This window comes from Nematolebias whitei, chromosome 22, assembly GCF_014905685.2.
Source record: "Nematolebias whitei isolate Nwh7 chromosome 22, NemWhi1, whole genome shotgun sequence".
In the NCBI taxonomy this organism is placed as follows: domain Eukaryota; kingdom Metazoa; phylum Chordata; class Actinopteri; order Cyprinodontiformes; family Rivulidae; genus Nematolebias; species Nematolebias whitei.
The window spans coordinates 26,803,894-26,821,072 of NC_056519.1; the positions used below are offsets into that span (position 1 = coordinate 26,803,894).

At 40.1% G+C, this 17,179-nt stretch overlaps 1 protein-coding gene across 1 annotated transcript in view; it reads right to left on the reverse strand.

The window, feature by feature from the left end:
- lamb4 (laminin, beta 4) overlaps positions 1-17,179 on the reverse strand; it is a 435,052-nt gene that overhangs the window by 43,916 nt on the left and 373,957 nt on the right. Inside the window, exons 22-23 of the mRNA XM_037696252.1 lie at positions 10,745-10,947; positions 6,320-6,478 (exon numbers count right to left, since the gene is read on the reverse strand). Coding sequence (XP_037552180.1) covers positions 6,320-6,478; positions 10,745-10,947 — 362 coding nt within the window. The remainder of the gene's footprint in view (positions 1-6,319; positions 6,479-10,744; positions 10,948-17,179) is intronic.

Consider the following 17,179-nt stretch of genomic DNA (forward strand, 5'->3'; position numbering starts at 1 on the left):
GCGGTAAATGAGTTAGCCCTTAAGGTTGAAGCGGATTACGCTGTCGCACACCTAATGGATAGGATTTTTGCTGACATGCTTAGAGATATCAGTTCGTCGGTAGATACACTAGCCACCGGTAGGATCCCACCGTATCTAGTCTCTCTACAGATGGTGAACGACATCCTCAGCTCCGCTACGCACGAAAAAGTTACGCAAACACAGGCACACCTGGCTTACACTCTCGGTAGCGCAATCCCAATCTACGTCAATCACAAAACATTTGAAATGGCGTTCATTATCAACCTACCGATAATTCCCTCAAACGGCATATATAGACTCAGGGACGTCGTAAATGTTGGCAATTGGCACGGCGAAAACCATGTTCAAATTGACACACCAAGGATGGTTGCGTACCACGACGACAACCCCTCAGTTTACCTAGCTCCAAACCTGCAGATGTGTGTTCTCACTCGGGAGATACACTATCTGTGCCCGAGCAAACCGTTTATGTGGAATAAAACCGCGGGCATATGCGGATTAACACCTATTCCGGAAAATTCTAAGTGCTCAACGACCGTAACGCCTCGACACCTGGCTAAAGATGCAAAAGCGGAAATAATTGGCTCTCGTTGGCTAGTGAACGCTCCTCAAAGACAGGCGATCATAGCCTACGATCAACCCGGGGCAAATAGACCTCTGACGTTACCGGACAAAACGATGTGGATCAGTGTTCCCCAGGGAACAACCATACACATTGGTGATTTGACGCTCTATCACCTCGATCCGGAACGATGGGACGCGACTCTGGATGACTCAGAGTACCTGAGAAATATGTCTATAGACATAGATCCAGAGACTCTGGGAAGGATCCGTTTTGAAGGCACCCAAGTCGTCGACGTGGAACCAATAAACCAAGTTCTCAAGTCCCTCAGGTCCACAACTAAGAACCCGATCCAACCAATTAACTATGCGTGGTCGAGCGCGGACACATTAATCATAGCCCTGCTAATGACGATAACCCTCGTATTGTGTGGGATACTCGCATCCCTGTCCCGGGGCCAAACGTCACTCCGAGTCGATGTGGATCGCCATGCAGCGCACCTCGATATGATTATGCCTCGCGTAAGCGGGTCCGCAAAGAAGCCACTCACACGGGACAGCGCGACTGAAACTGACAACCAGGGTGAGGAGGAGCAGTGAAACGATGTTTCTAGATGCTTAGTCACTACTCTTGTCGGTGTTGAAACGTTGTTTAGTTGATTTTGGTTGTTTCTGAGGTAAGAATGAATCTTGTGTGTAGTAAGTTAGAGACTAAGAAGCCTTTGACCATGCCAACATGCAGTTCATTCATTAAATTGCAATCTTTGCGGAGTCAATGTATATTATTGCTACTTTAAGTACCATAATCTACATTGGTCTCACATCGCTTAAGCCGAACCTACTCGAACAATTCTATTCGGGGGGATAGCTAATTCTTTTTGATAAGTCTCGCCATAGACTTCCAAAACATTTATGGGGAAACCAAACACCCAATCTCAAGTCGTTCGTCTAAAAGACAACAGACATTTGAACCAAACTATATTTTGCCATGTAAAGCTAACTTAACCCAAGTTAGAAATGGAAAAGTAGTTTGGAACCCTTTTCTATAGGCTTAAACCCCTGTAGTTACCCCTTTTCAGCATGCTCCACCCCTTAACTGGTAGTCGTAGCTGTTCTCAACCATAATAGCTTACACACCAGGTGCATATAGTTTAAGGCCTTATGTAAAATCCCCTTCATAAGCCCACCTTAAACCACATAATTGCATGACACATTGAACCAGAACGGCACAGGCTGGACGTCGCTGGAGACAACCTTCGCTGGAGGCGACCTGCAATCCTGACGTTGGTCTCCACTCTTCATCCGGTGGCCGCTTCTTCAGTTCAATCCAAGGGTACCCCTCTGTATGCTGATTAATCAACACTTCCAATCGTTGTGGATTTACCATTGTGGATTATATGACTTTTTCCAGTGGATTACAGACTCTGTTTCCAAGGGGTTAAAGCATTGCTACAATGGAATTATCGAGACGATATGGAATTATAATCAACACAATGGAATTACCAAGAACATTGTGGGATTACCTTGACTTTTGTTTTCCTTGCTGGATTACCTTGACTTTTGTTTTCCTTGCTGGATTACTTTTGACTTTTGTTTTCCTTGCTGGATTACTCTTGACTCTTGTTTCTTTGCTGGATTACATCAAGCTTCAAAGACGATCGACGACGTAAGTCCATAGTTGGAATTCATCTCCATGGACAGGTGATGATTTCCAAAGGGGGGACTGTAGTGGACTAAGCCTACGTCGAAACCCAGTCTAAGGTCAAAACTCTTGACCTTTAGAACCTTGTGGGACAGAAGCTGTCATTTCATGTATTTGACTCCATAAATACAAGTTCACCCATCCTGAGACTTTCTTTCTTGAAGATTCAAGTGAAAAGAACACTCTCTTTTTATTATCATTACTATCTTACAAATGTTGATAATCAAAGTGTCTTAGTTCAAACCATTTTAGATGTTGCAGTGAACTAATCAATTTTATTAACTGAGTAATGATTTTATTCTCATGTTAAAAGCTGTGCAGAGTTTATGCATTTTTCTGATTTCTGCTTTTGAATGAGCAAGTGTGTGCGTTTACAAGGTTACAGTCAAACGAAAAACAAGTTGTTATGTTAAAACTGTCATGTTTTAGAATCCTCTCAGACGTAAATAGAGATGTTTTGCACCTGTGTCTTAAGGCACGCCAAAACAGAACCCTCTCGGTCTGTGAGAACATTTCTGAACTGTCTCATAACAATTCTCGCTGTCTCTAACCTCTTACGTCACAAAAACACACCCCTTCTGGTCGTTTCTGACCAATAAAAAATCCCAAAAAGTGAACCGGGAAAGAGCCTTTAAAATGTCAGTACTTCCTGGTCTACACAGACTCTACAGAGACTCACAGGGACACGGAGAGACACACAGGTACTCAGAGTTGGAGAGTTGTCAGACTTCTAGAGTTCTGGAGTTCTGATGGAGTGCTGTTGGAGTTCCTGACATGACAACGAAGCTCTTCCGAGTTCCATGGGATTATAACATTTTCCACTGAGGTGAGCTGTGGCTGACAGAACCTCGCAGCTACTCCGGACGAGTAACAGCATCCTACGGAGACGCTGAAAGGGTGCGTTAAACGGAATCTCGCCTGAGACATCTCCAGGTAAAAGAGTCGTTTTCACCACCTAAGTGTACTGTGAGGAAAAGCTGAAGAAAGCCCGGAGAGTGCCGTTCTGTTCAACACTCTACCTCAAACACCATCTTTCTCCCCTTTAAACTTCATCTTTCATCTTAAACTTTTCTATCAAGTAGAAATTCTCCCAGATATTTAGAAATGTCTGTGTAAAGTGCTTACCCACATTCATGTGGGTAAAAGATCATAGTTGTACAGTTATAAATGTCTGTTGGTGCAGCAACGGAAAAATCATGGCCGTATGATTTTCCTGATTGATTGCTTTGTTGTTATTTTCATAATTTGCCAAATTAATGTAAATGTTTGATGTTAAATTTGATTCTGTAAATAAATGACCGCATTCATTTTGATGGGTCAAATTTAAATGACGTCTCACTTTGCATTTCCTTAAATTCAGTGCACGTTTTATTCAGTCCAGAAAAATGAGGAACTCGCGTTAAATGATGAATACATCCCAGCATCTGTTCATCTACAACTGCCTTCTTCCACCTGTGTAATATCACTAAAATTAGAAACATCTTAATCTCAAATGATGCAGAAAAACTGGTCCATGCATTTGTCACATCTAGACTGGACTATTGCAATGGTTTATTATCTGGGTGTCCAAATACTTCTTTAAAATGTCTTCAGGTAATCCAAAATGCTGCTGCCAGAGTCTTAACTGGAATTAGTAGGAGAGATCATACTGTATCTCTCCAGTTTTGGCTTCTCTCCAATGGCTCCCTGTCAAATCCAGAATAGAATTCAAAATCTTACTTCTAACTTACAAAGCTCTCAACAACCTGGCTCCATCTTATATTACAGATCTTATTGTTCCATATTTTCCTAACAGAGCACTTTGCTCTCAGACTGCAGGTTTACTTATGGTTCCTAGAATTTACAAAAACAGAATGGGAGGCAGATCTTTCAGTTATCAGGCTCCTCTCTTGTGGAACCAACTTCCAATCTCTGTCCATGAGGCTGACACATTATCCAGTTGTAAAACTAGGCTTAAGACTTTCCTTTTTGATAAATCCTATAGTTAGGGTCATCTTGGGTTTCCTGAGCTGTCCCTTAGTTATGCTGCTATAGGCTTAGACTGCTGGAGGACAAACTGACCACACTTTTCACTCTGCTACTGTCTTTACGTACTCTGCTCAACCTGTTTTTTATTTATAATTATTTTTTTCTATTCTTAACGTGTTTTTGTCTTTCAGGTACACCTGGACCTACCATTCTGTGTTCGTCTGTCTCTCCTTCCTGTCCTCTCAAACCAGTCGGTCAAAGCAGATGGCCACTTGTCCTGAGCCTGGTTCTGCTGGAGGTTTCTTCCTTTTTAAAGGGAGTTTTTATTTCCACTGTTGCCACTGTGCTTGCTCAGGATGGGAGATTGCAACGAAGCCAAGATTCAACTTTTCTGCTGGCCTCCTTAGATAGAGAACTTTACTAATTGGTTTTTATGTATGTGAATGTTTCTGTAAAGTGCTCTGAGACAATTTTGTTGTGATTTGGCACTATATAAATAAACTGAAATGAATTGAATTGAGCTCTGTATGGATTACCAAAGTTCTGGCTTTAAGAGCTAGAAGTACGGCAGGTCTGTTCTGGGCCATAGCCCAGAACTACTTTTATCTGGACTGGAGGTGGAGTTGAGAAGAACAAATGACAAAAACGTTGTGAGTGATTCTGAGTTAGTTCAGTTTGTTTTATTTAGGACAGTAAAGATTAAAGGTTTAAGCTTCAATATTATTGCAAAATATAATTAAGGGGAGTGGTGGCTCAGAGGTTAGAGAAGGTGGGCCGGTGATCGGAAAGTCGCCAGTTCAACTCCCCAGACCGACAACATCAAAAAATGTGGGTGGGAAAGGTGAAACACCCACACCTGCCTCCTCCCTCATCTGTCCCACTCTGGGCCCTTGAGCAAGGCCCTTAACCCCCACCATCTGCTCCCCCGAGCGCCCTAGATAGAGGCTCTCTGCTCCACACAGAGGGCTGTGGTAGCTCGGTGGTCTGTGGTTGCATCAGGAAGGACATTCAGCGTAAAAATAATCGCCAAGTCTTCCTGCGAGTTAGTTCTCTGTGGCGACTCCTGAAAAAGGGAGCAGCCGAAAGAAGAAAAAATATTAATAATGATCAGAAAATAAGTATTATCTGTGAAAGTCAATGCGAGTGCTGAGAGCTGACTGCAGAAATTTAATGAAGACACTTAAACTGTGTGAAAAAGGTAAAACATACAGAACAAAAGCTAAAGTTAGCAAAAAAGCTAGCTAACCAGCAACTAAAGGTAAAACCTGTAAACTAGTAGTGAAAAGCAAAAATGATCAGAAAAGCAGCTAAATGCTAAAATTACAAAAAGGTAACCTAAAAGCTAAGACCACCAAACTAGTAGCTAAACTTACCAGAACTGTAGCTAAAAGTTATCTTGTCATGTTTCAGCTGTGCTCTGCATCATTGCATGTTGAGGACATTTAGCTCTCACAAAGTAAAATATGAGTAAAACTAATTTAGAATTACTTGGTAGATTAGTGGTTAAGTACTGCAGCTTTGTAATCCTGGGGCTACCGGATCAAGGCCAGGTTGCATCAGGAATCAGGGCCATCTGGCGTTAAAAAAAAATCCTTCATGAGAGTTCAGTTGCGCTGGCAACTCCTGCAGACGGGATCTTCCAGAAAAAAAAAAAAAAAAACTTACTAAAAGTTAATAAAACTGACGTAAAAGACTAAAAGACTAGATTTGAAATATCAGAAATATTAATCTGTTTGGGATGTGTTACCTGATTTTATGTATACACATTAACAACTAAAAAATGTAAATGAAATTGTTGAAATTGAAAAGTGTTGACAAACACAAACAGTGTTTCTAAATGAGCCTGGTGATGTGTGTTTTCAGAGATAGCAAGGCTCTTGAATTTATGGGAATCAAATCAATAGGTCAATTATTTTTAAAGGATACATTTAATGTGTTTGTCTGAATCCAGTCCAGTTCTTAGGTGCTTTTTAAATAGAACCACTAGAGCTGAGAGGTTTCAGTCTTGAACCAGAACTGGAACTGTTGGAGGAGAAAACCCTTCCCAGTGTTTGTGTGTAAACCTGCCTTATTCTTGGACTCCTGCAGTTCTGACGGGAGCTTGACAAGTTGCTCTTTTACTTTCTTTGCCGTCTCAGATGCTTTCTGGGCTACAGGAACTACTCCATCACAGAATGTTCCTTTATGACATTCTGAGCAGTCGTCCAGATCTGGTCCTCCACAGATCTGCATCAAACCACAACACACTGCTTAGAGGACATATAAAGATTGTTTAATCGACAGTAAAAGAAAACCCAAAACAAAAAAGAATTGTACCCCTCCTGTAGATGAGTAACTTTAGTGACTTTTCATCTAAAATTTGTCAGTATGGAGATTCTGTGTTTTCCTGCCACAGGACTTACTGCTCCTGAGTGGCAGGGCGGAGCTTACCTCCCACACCTGTTCCTGATCCAGTCTGACGAGGCCCACTGTATTTAAGGACCTGTGGCTCAGTAGATCTCCGCTAGAACATTTAAGACCTTTGGGTAACAAGACAGCCCTCTGTGATCCTTATCTCTGATAAGAAGCTACTAACCTGTGCTCCTTGTGTTTTCTCCAATCCTGAGTTACATACCTGTGGAAGTCCTGTTTCCTCAGGCCCCTCCTGTTACATTCCTGTGAGATCTACGGCCCAGAACTACTTACCTTAGTGCCTCGTCTTTAAACTGGGTTAGTTCATGAGTTTCCATCCTGCCGCTCTCCTGCAAACCAATACTCACCTCATCTCCTCCTGCACCAATGCCTGCTTGAAATCCTTCCTTTCCTCGAGTACAACTATGACAAAGTTAGGATTCACTTTGGATCCTAAGGATCATCAAACATCTGTTCATAAGAAACTTACCTTCCAAACCGCTTCTCCAAAGATTCATCCTGAATATCATCCACAGCCAAAGTGGTTCAAGACATCAAAGTTCATTGACCTTTGATGTCTTGAAACACTTTGGCTGTGGCTGCCTGCCTAGGAGGAGTCAATGGGGGACAGGACAGCACCCAGAAACCATCTTATCACCAGCAAACTGGTTGGTCCACTAAAGGAGTGTACTGCTTAGTGGGGAAAACAGTTTACTTGGGACTCCTCAGACTGATGAAGACCTCCAGATAGAGGGAGAAACGTCTTTCACAAAAAAGAAACTGTCCAGATGACCTGACTGAATATCATTGGATTTTGTACCTGGATGATTGGGCATGAACTTTGATATAGTAGAGTGCTGTATGAATGGGCAAATAAGGGCACAGATTGTGTTGTAAAGAGCTTTGCGTATCTTGATAATATAGAAAGGTGTCATAGCAGAATCAGAATTTGAATAATCTTAATTATCATTGTACTGAGATACAACGAGAATAATACAGTCGTCCAAAAGATGGGAGTGCACATAGCTGCTGCTATGATAGTGCGGCCTTCTTATCCTTTACAGAATACATTTTTTAGATAGAAAAAGGGACAAAGCCATGAAGAAAGGATAGTGGCATCACCAACAAATAAATAAATCTCTTCACACCTTTCCTAACAGGTGTAGATGAACATATATCTGTGATATATTCATAAATTAAACGGATTCATTCATTTTTCTGGACTGAATAATACCGTGCATTGAAATTAAATGTGACGTGAGACGTTAATTTTCTTTGACCCATCAAATGAATGCGGTCATTTATTAACAGAATCAAAGTTTAACATCACACATTTACATTAATTTGGCAAATTGATTTCAACAACAACATAGCTTAGTTAGCAAGCTTTACAATTAGGAAACCATACGGCCATGATTTCCCTTGCAACTTTAAACCATCAGACATTTCTGAAAATATCTGGATTAATTACTGGCAAGATAGAAGAGTTTAAAGAGAGGAATGAAGGAGTTAAGTGGAGAGAAAATGTGTGTGAGGGAAAATGTGTCGGTATAAGAACGGCACTCTCCATCCGAACCCAGTTTCGCCCCGGTATGCTTCGGTAGGAAATCGACTCGTTACCTCTCTGAAGATGAATCAGCTGGTACGGAGTTCCATTTAACGCTACCATTTCCAACGTCTCCGTAGGATGGTTGGGAAACGTCCGGAGTAGTGACGGTACTTAGTGCAGCACACGTTCACCTCATGGGTGGGCTCACATGAGTTGTGAGTCCGTCAGAGTTCCACTCAGATGTGGAGGATTCCATAATTCCCACAAGACTCGGAAGAACTTCGGATCATGTCTGGAACCTCCTGTTCTCTCCAGCACTTTTTCTGTTCGGTTCTGCTCTCCGAACTGAACTGCTCTCCCACCGCACTCTACTGGAACTAGGAAGTGTTGAACATTTTAAAGAGTTCTGTTTCCGGTTCATTTGGGAACTTCCTGATTGGCTGAAAGCGCTAATCAGGGGTGTGTTTTTGTGACGTAAGAGGTCACTAGAAGTCAGAAAAACAGAAAGAATGTTTTGGAACAGACAGAAAATGTTTTTGAGACAGACAAGAGAAATGTTTAGGCGAGTTGGGAGGAAACAGGTGCCAGCTTCTCTATTTATGTCTGAGAGGATTTTAAAACATGACAGTTCGTTCCAACAAACTTGTTTGCGTTTGTCTCCGACATTTGACCGACATCACAACTTGCTCATTTCAGACAGAAGATCAAGAAAATGAATAATTACTCTGTAACACATTCTAACTTGATTTCTACTTTGAATGAGGATTAAAAAATCATTAATACTGTTTCACAGTTGATTTAAAATGAGTAGTTCACTTCAATATTTAAAAATGGTTTGAACTAAACACACTTTGATTATCAAGACATTTGTAAGATAGTAATGATAATAAAAAAGAGAGTGTTCTTTCAATTGATCAGTGCAGGACACACTTAGAACGTCTCTGGATGGACTTGATTTTGTGTTTCTGGACTCAAATCAATGAAATACAGTTCTTGTCCCAGGAAGGCCCTCAAGGTCAGGATTTGACCTGAGGCTTAGTTCACTACACAGGACACGATTTAAGACATTAAAAAAACTCTGCCAGCATATTTATGAACATGTTACATATGTATTTGATGATGAGGCGGTCCATGAAGCACTAACAAATAGTCCATTGTCCTGATAAGATGATGGTCAGCCAGCACAGTTCTGATAAGCCTTCACAGAAGTGTGTGTGTGTGTGTGTGTGTGTGGTGGTTGGGGGGTGGGGGAGGTTGCAATAGATGAAGCTTTTCCTTAGTTTACACATTTCCCAGGAGATATTGATAAGTCGGCCTGTTTCGAGGCCAACCGGGGATTCAGATAAGCCACAATTGTTGATTTATTCAGGCAGACAATTTTTCTTGTCAGCCTTAAGTCTTACTGGTACTTCCAATATCCGAAATGGCCAGATTAGGGTGCATTCTACTGGTTTGTGCTTACGAGCCTCTTCAAGGTCATTTCGTGCTGACGAGTCCCAAAGCTGCAGGTGGCCTGCGATTCAAATCACTTCCATCTTACGGTTTAGCTCGTAAATCAGCTGATTTTGAGTCCTCAAAGCACGGACCAACCTTCACATAGGCAGCAGCCTGACGAAAGCCAAATTAGCTGCGGCTGTCTTCTTTGTATGTTGATAAACCAGTAACCAGACTATTCCAAAAACAGGAAACCTGTTATCATAAATCCAATTATATGCAATTTTGGGGTCCTTGATCGACAGCAGAGATAGGCATATCACATTCCACTCCCCAGAGATACATCCACCTGCATGTGTCATCCGAGCAGACATAAGGGTTCTCCAGGACCCTGTCGCTTTGTTGAAGAGAGTTTGTCATTTGCGTCAAAAGTCCAGTTGGTCAGATTCATAACAGTACTTTTCATTTCGGAAGATGTGTAAAAGTAGGAGCTCCGATGCACAGACAGAGAGCAAAAAAAGCAGGAAAAGTACAGTGACCATTTACATCTCTCGCTGTCAGATTGTCTACTAGGGATGAAAACAGTGTAAATCATGATAGAACTTGTTTGTTCAACTATATCCCAAATTTTAAAGCCAATCAAGTAGTTTGGTCCCAAACAGTTTCTGGACTAGGCAGTTTGACTAAAATCATTGCATACATATCCAAATGGGCAGCTTTTACTGGTAAGATTGTCTAACTGGTTTTCAATACTTCCCTGAAAATCTATAATGGTTTTCTGAAACCAAATATTTAAACTTGTCTACTTGTCTAAAACATTAATTACTTAACTAGTTGAGTTTTTTTTCAGCCTTACTAACTGTGTTGTAAAGTTGTGGATATAATGGTGCGCACTGAGGTGCATGCTGTAGCAGACACTGTGCACCTTGCAGTGCCCCTTTCACACTGTGTGGTTGTGCTCATGTTGTGTTGTTGAACCTCCACAAGCAGAAGCTGTTATAAAGGGGTTCCATCACTGATAAATATTCAGTCACTTGATGACCTCTTAGTCACTCTGCATCTTCCTGACATTAAAATTCTGATCAAGGCCAAAGAGACAATTCAGAATATTTTCTCACCTTTTGGTTGAGTTTGACCACACTGAGCTTTTTGACCTTCTTTTTCAGCATTGCCAAATTTCCGCTGCATTTGCACGTGTCCAGTTTGTGTTTGACTTTCTGTCTGGTGTCCATGGAGTCTTCTACAGCTTTGGTGGAGCTTCTCACCTTCTTCTCATCTGACAGAAAGGTTTTATGAAGCTTCTGGATCTCATTCAGCAGCTCTGCAATTGATTCAGAATGGACACTGAATTCAGAAGTAAAAAACAAAGCTAACTGCTGGTGAGAAACTATTGTATAAAAAAATAACATTTTACATTATTACATTATAAGTTTATTTATTTAAAAAAATAATAAATTCTCTCCAGTGCAAAACTGCATTTTCTGCTTCTCTGTGCATTGGTAGCTGGTGTTGACAGAAATATGAAAGTAGGGATGGGGCCGATCCGATCCAGTATCGGTATCGGCCGATACGATCAAGTATCGGCCTCCGATACCAGCATAATTAACGTATCGGATTTTCCGATCCTCCTGCCGATATTTCCGATCCATGATGTATGTTGACTTCAAACTATGGAATGGATTTCCTGAATGGCGGCGTGTCTCATGAACTCAGAGTAATAAGACCCACCTCACATTCAGGAAATCCAGTTCATAGTTTGCAGCCAGCTACAACGTGAGGGCTGAGTTAGCAGCACTGTGGCTAACAGCTAACAAACTTTTCATCTAAACATGTCCGCTGTGTGGAAGTATTTTACACTAAAAACACCACAAAGCAATGCAGCAACGTGCAATGTCTGCAGAGCCATTGCGCCACATTAAACCGCGGTAAAGTTAGTTTTACGATGAACATTCGAGCTCTGTGGCTTCAGCGGGGCGCTACTCTTGCTGAATCCGAAAGAGGCGACTCGACCTCGGCCAGCCGCGTCCAATCTGCTCCACTCAGTCTGCTCGTCTCTGAGGAGGGACAGACTGAGTGTGGCTGCCCCAAATCAGGCTGCTTGCTTCGGATTGAACAAGAAGAAGACATCGCTGAAACCACGGAGCTCAAATGTTTACAGAGAAGTTGTTAAACTTCATCATGATTCATGTCCAACCACTATCAGTTGTAGAAAACGAAGGATTTCACAGCTTGATATTTGCAGTCAAGATATAGTTTACCCTCCAGGAGATGTTTATCAGTACAACAGTAGACAATCATAAAAAACACGATTTGAAAATTAAAATATTTTAAAAACAAAAACAGCTACATTATAAAGTGATGTAAAATACTAAAAACAGGAACATGTCTGTTGGTTTATGTCATGAACTTAGCAGATGTTTGAAGCCATTTAACATTTTATTTAATTCATTTATTCATTCATTTAAAAGAAACAATAAAAAAATCGTCAAAAAGAAAACAATGAATGAAAAGAGTGCAGAAAGAAGAAAAAAAATTCTTATATCCATCCCTTATTTAAAAAATAAAAATAAAATAACTTTAAACAATCACTTAAATTAATCACTTTAATATCCACTTTAAAGCTAGGAATTAAAAAACATGTTTTGTGTTAGAATTTAATTCTAACTTTAAAACTTATCCAACATTAATAGAACTTACCTCAAGTTGCCTTTTTGGACATGTATGCATATATTTGTACAAATTGTACTTGAGAGGAGATTATTACAGCCTCATATGATGATCATGATATCGGAACTGGATCGGTATCGGCCGATATTCAGACTTAGGTATCGGGATCGGATCGGAAGTAAAAAAAGTGGATCGGTGCATCCCTATATGAAAGCATGGGAGTGGACAGAAATGGCTGTTGCAAACACAACTGTTTTGAAAAACAGATTGTATCCGTTCTCCGAACCAACACTGATCATGAGCCGGACCCTTTACAGTTTGCTCACAGGTCAAACTGCAACAGCTGACGATAGATCTGTACATATCCAGGGTCAGGAGATGGGCTTGGAAGGTAGAGGAGGACTCAAGTCACTTGACACTACACCGTTATGAACAAAAGAACTGCATACATCATACACCCATCAACAAACTATTGTACAGTAACACAGTAATCTACAGCAATGACCTGATTACCTTAATGAAATATGAACCATGAGTATGAGGCAATGTGTTGGACACAATGGTACTTCGTCTAGCTATTTAACGGTCATTAATGGTGTGCCACAAGGCTCAGTTTTAGGACACACTCTTTTTACAATTTATACAAGTAACGTAGGTGAAAACATTCCTGATGCCTCCTTGCATCTCTATGCTGATGATACTATTGTTTATTGCCGAGCTAACACAGTTGCCAATGCTTTCCAGCTACAGTCTGCATTTAACATCATTCAGTCAGACTTGTTCCATCTCTAACTGATGCTAAATGCTGATAAAAAAAAACAAGGGGATGTTGTTTTCCAACAAAAAGTTGCTGCCAACAGTTCTTCCTTCTATCTCATCCATGCTTGGTGTTCCTAGTTTGTGGATTCTAACAAATACTTGGGAATTTTAATTGATGCACATCTTTTAAGCCACATATTGAAAACTTAATAAAGAAACTGAAAATAAAACTGGATTTCTTTTTCAGAAATAGATCTTGCTTAACTCTGAATGCCAGAAAACATCTTTTAACTGCTACCTTCCTACCAGTCATTGACTACGGTGACATTATTTACATGAATGCCCCTGCCAGCTGCTTGCAGATGTTGGATGTTGTCTATCATGGCACTCTAAGTTTCATAACTGATTGTAACTACAGTACCCATTGCTGCAATCTGTACTCCTTGGTCAGTTGGTCATCATTATTTACACGCAGGCTCTCACACTGGTTCATTTTCATCTATAAATCCCTCCTTGGTCTGCTACCTTCTTATATCTCCTCCCACATGTCACATTGTCAGTACAGTTACAGTGTGCACTCACAGGCCATCATTACCTGCAGTGTCCCCTCAGTGTGGACTGAACTCGGCCAAAATACCTTTTCTTACTGTTAAAATATTTTTAATCTAGACTGGTTTTATGGTTTTGATCTGCTCAGAGACGGGATTATAATGAAATTATGACCCGGTTCTGACTGGGTTAAACTGGGCCAGCGAACTCTTAAGAGTGTCTCACTGATGATTCAACATCTGTCACGGAATAGAGTTTGATCTGCTTGCCACATCACGTAGAAAGGCTTTGAAGCACCGTCTCGTATTTTTCCTAACACGTCAGTCCACATAAGACCACACTTAGACACGCCCCCTCATACACTGATAGGCTGAGCTCCCCTTCTGCGAAAGGAGTCATAGGACCCCATAAGTTAGTGATGACACGAGATTTCAGGACTCTTCCGGGTCTGTGTACGCGTGACAGTCCGGAGAGTCCAGCGTTGTAAAACTGTAATCTTCTCCTGCTTTTTAATATAATTGATAAAACTTAATTGATGTTTCATTGATTTATTGATCGTATGAGTTGCCACTTCTGAGAGAGATAGAACCAGAGGAAGCAGTGGGGGCTGGCTGAGGGTCCAGGGTCAGAGAGGAAGCCTGAGGCCCACAGCTAGCCGTAGCTAACTGCAGTGACTAACGACCCGCAGTCAGCTACCTAAACGCAACATTACTCAGCTCCTTTAACCTGGAACACCTTGCAACAAGATCTGAAGCTGTCTACTTTGATTTCTTTAAATAATTTTAAACAGTTGATAAGGTCCATAGAAAAATCTAAGTAAATATGTTCTTCTTTTAAGTATTTTACCTTGTTTAATATGGCACTGTGATGTGATCATTATAATTTTTATTTTAATTGCTTTTTTGTTTTATATTATTGTCTGTACTCTATGTTGTCTGTCTAAAATGGGTCTTTGTTGAAAATGAGTCCTCGTGATTCAGTGAGACTAACCTGTAGAAATAAAGGTTGAATTGAAATTAATTTTGAGCATCAATTGTTTTCAGAAATTGTGACTCTGGATTGGTTACTCATTGTATGACATCAGCTCTTCACGCAAAAAAATTATTTTTTTATTTTTGGATGATTTTTTTATTTCTTTTTTCTCTCGGTCCTCTGGTGGAACCAGACATGTCTCCCTGTCTCTCTCCCCCCCCCACACACCTCTTATCTGGACAATGGCTGAGAGGGGGGGCTCTGGACTATGCTACAACTTTCCCTTAAAAATTCAATGTCTTCACTGGCCTATATGTACATGTATAATGTCGTGTACTCCGCCCATCTTTCGGACGACTGTACGTACATATTTTTGTTGTATCTCGGTGCAATGCCAATAAAGTTTATTCTGATTCTGAAAATATCTGCATAAACTTTCTTGGACCACTGGGTTTGAAAAATTTTTTTTGAATGATTAAAACCAAAAAATACATTCTAAAAATTTTGCTCATGACATTTCATTCAGTGATGACACATGGTTGTATCAAGTTGTAAATGATCTTGAGTGGATCAGACGTTCTGGGCAGAACAAGTAAATACATTGTTTTAACTTTGATCATGGAGCTGGTGTGATGAATAAAAAGTGCATGCAACACACAATCTAGTGATGATGCATATTTGTATTAAGTATTATTAAAGTTATGGCCTGGACAAGAAAATGCCTTGTTTTAACTTTCCTTTGTTAAATAAGAAAACACATTGAATTTGTGATAAAATATTAAGGTCTTTCAAGCAAACAATTATGTAAAAGTTGTAAGATTTTGTTCTGTTCTGAAGCAGGGAGAGGATGAGCACTTGTCTTCCATTTTCAGGTTTATTTTACCCACGTGTAAAGTACAAGATCACCAGCCCTGGGCCATTGTAACTCCACCATGAGGTCATGAACAATGGTGCCTAATGTCAACAGAAAACCCATCTTCTCCAGAGCTTGGCCACACCTCCTGGAGTTGTCACCAGCATCAACGAATGGGAAGCCCTACTCTATCATGTTGGACATGTTGGACACCTGGCAGGGTCCAATGCAGACATGTTCCTGTTTTTAGTTTTCTACATTTGTCTTGGAATCTAGCTGTTTTTTTGTTTTTTGTTTTTTGTTTTTTTGTTACCTTTTCCTATTTGTTTAAAAAAAAAAAAAAAACCCTGCAGTATGACTTTTTATAACTGTTTATTATTGTTGCTGTTGTCCATTGTTGTCATCTTTCTTTGTTGAAATCAGGTCTCTCTTGTAAATGAGTCCTCGAGGCTTAATGGGATTTATCTGTCTAAATAAAGGTTGATTGATCATGTGACCCAGCTCTCAACCAATAATATCTCGCCATATTGTGTTCTATAATGGGTGGGTGTGTGAATGTCTGGGAGTTGTAGGAATGTAACTAAAACTACATTTTCTACCGGAAATGGAATCAGATTATGTTTTAACACAATATCATTCTAAATAACAAAACGGGACACATATAACCGGATGTTTCATCAAGTTAATATATTATCTGATAAAATTATATTTCAAAGCACTGCTGATCAACAATTTCATACATTATATCTAAAACGTTTATTAATATGGACAGAAGTTTGAACAAAAGAGTGGACAACTGGTACCACCCAGTGGCTTGAGGTGTCATGCAGATGATGAATCCTTAGAATAAATTTATTTCAGTTATCAAGTTTATCTTATTTTGCTGTTCTGTCTATCAGTCATGAGTTAATAGTACCGTAATTTCATTTAGTCATTATTATACAGCATGCTCACATCCTTTGACAGGGAAACCAGCAGCTTCAAAATTATTAATATTAAGTTTTAAATAACTCAAAAACAAATATAATCCTTTTTAGTAATGAGCAAGAGGAAATTAGAGGGCTGACAGAGGAAGTGTGGTACTGTATAAAGTCTGGTGTGAGGGTATTTTGAGAAACAGTGGTGAGATGTGCAGTAGAAGGGACAGGTTCAAGTGCAGGCCCCTTCTTGTTTGTAGCGGTGATGGACAGAATGGAAATAAATAAGTAGATGCCTCGTTGACTGGGCTGGCCCATTGCAGCAGTCATCCGCCATATTGAATGTGACAAAACTGCCGGTCAACTAATAGAAGGAAACGGCAGAACTTCATAAAACACCGTTCTACAAAATGCTTTAAGTTAATCCCTGTCATTCACACACATTAATATATCAGGAAAACAAAAAGACACCAAAGAGAACATTTGTAACTTTTCATGTGATTATTAAAAATGTTTACTCATTAAATGTTTAAGTTATGGTAAGCACCAAACCAACATATATATTATTTTAAGTGTTTACAACTACTAACGTGTGTAACACTATTAATGTGATGATAAATATAGAAATATTCATATTTAACATTTAATATGTGTCTATAAAAACCAGATCCTGAAATGTAAATGCGACGTGTGGATTTTCTGAATAAAGAGCACGAAGGTTCACATTTAACTGATTTTAATTAATCACACTGATGAACAGATAAACACCAATCTTAACAGGGGGTATTGAACACACACACACACACACACACACACACACACACACACACACACAC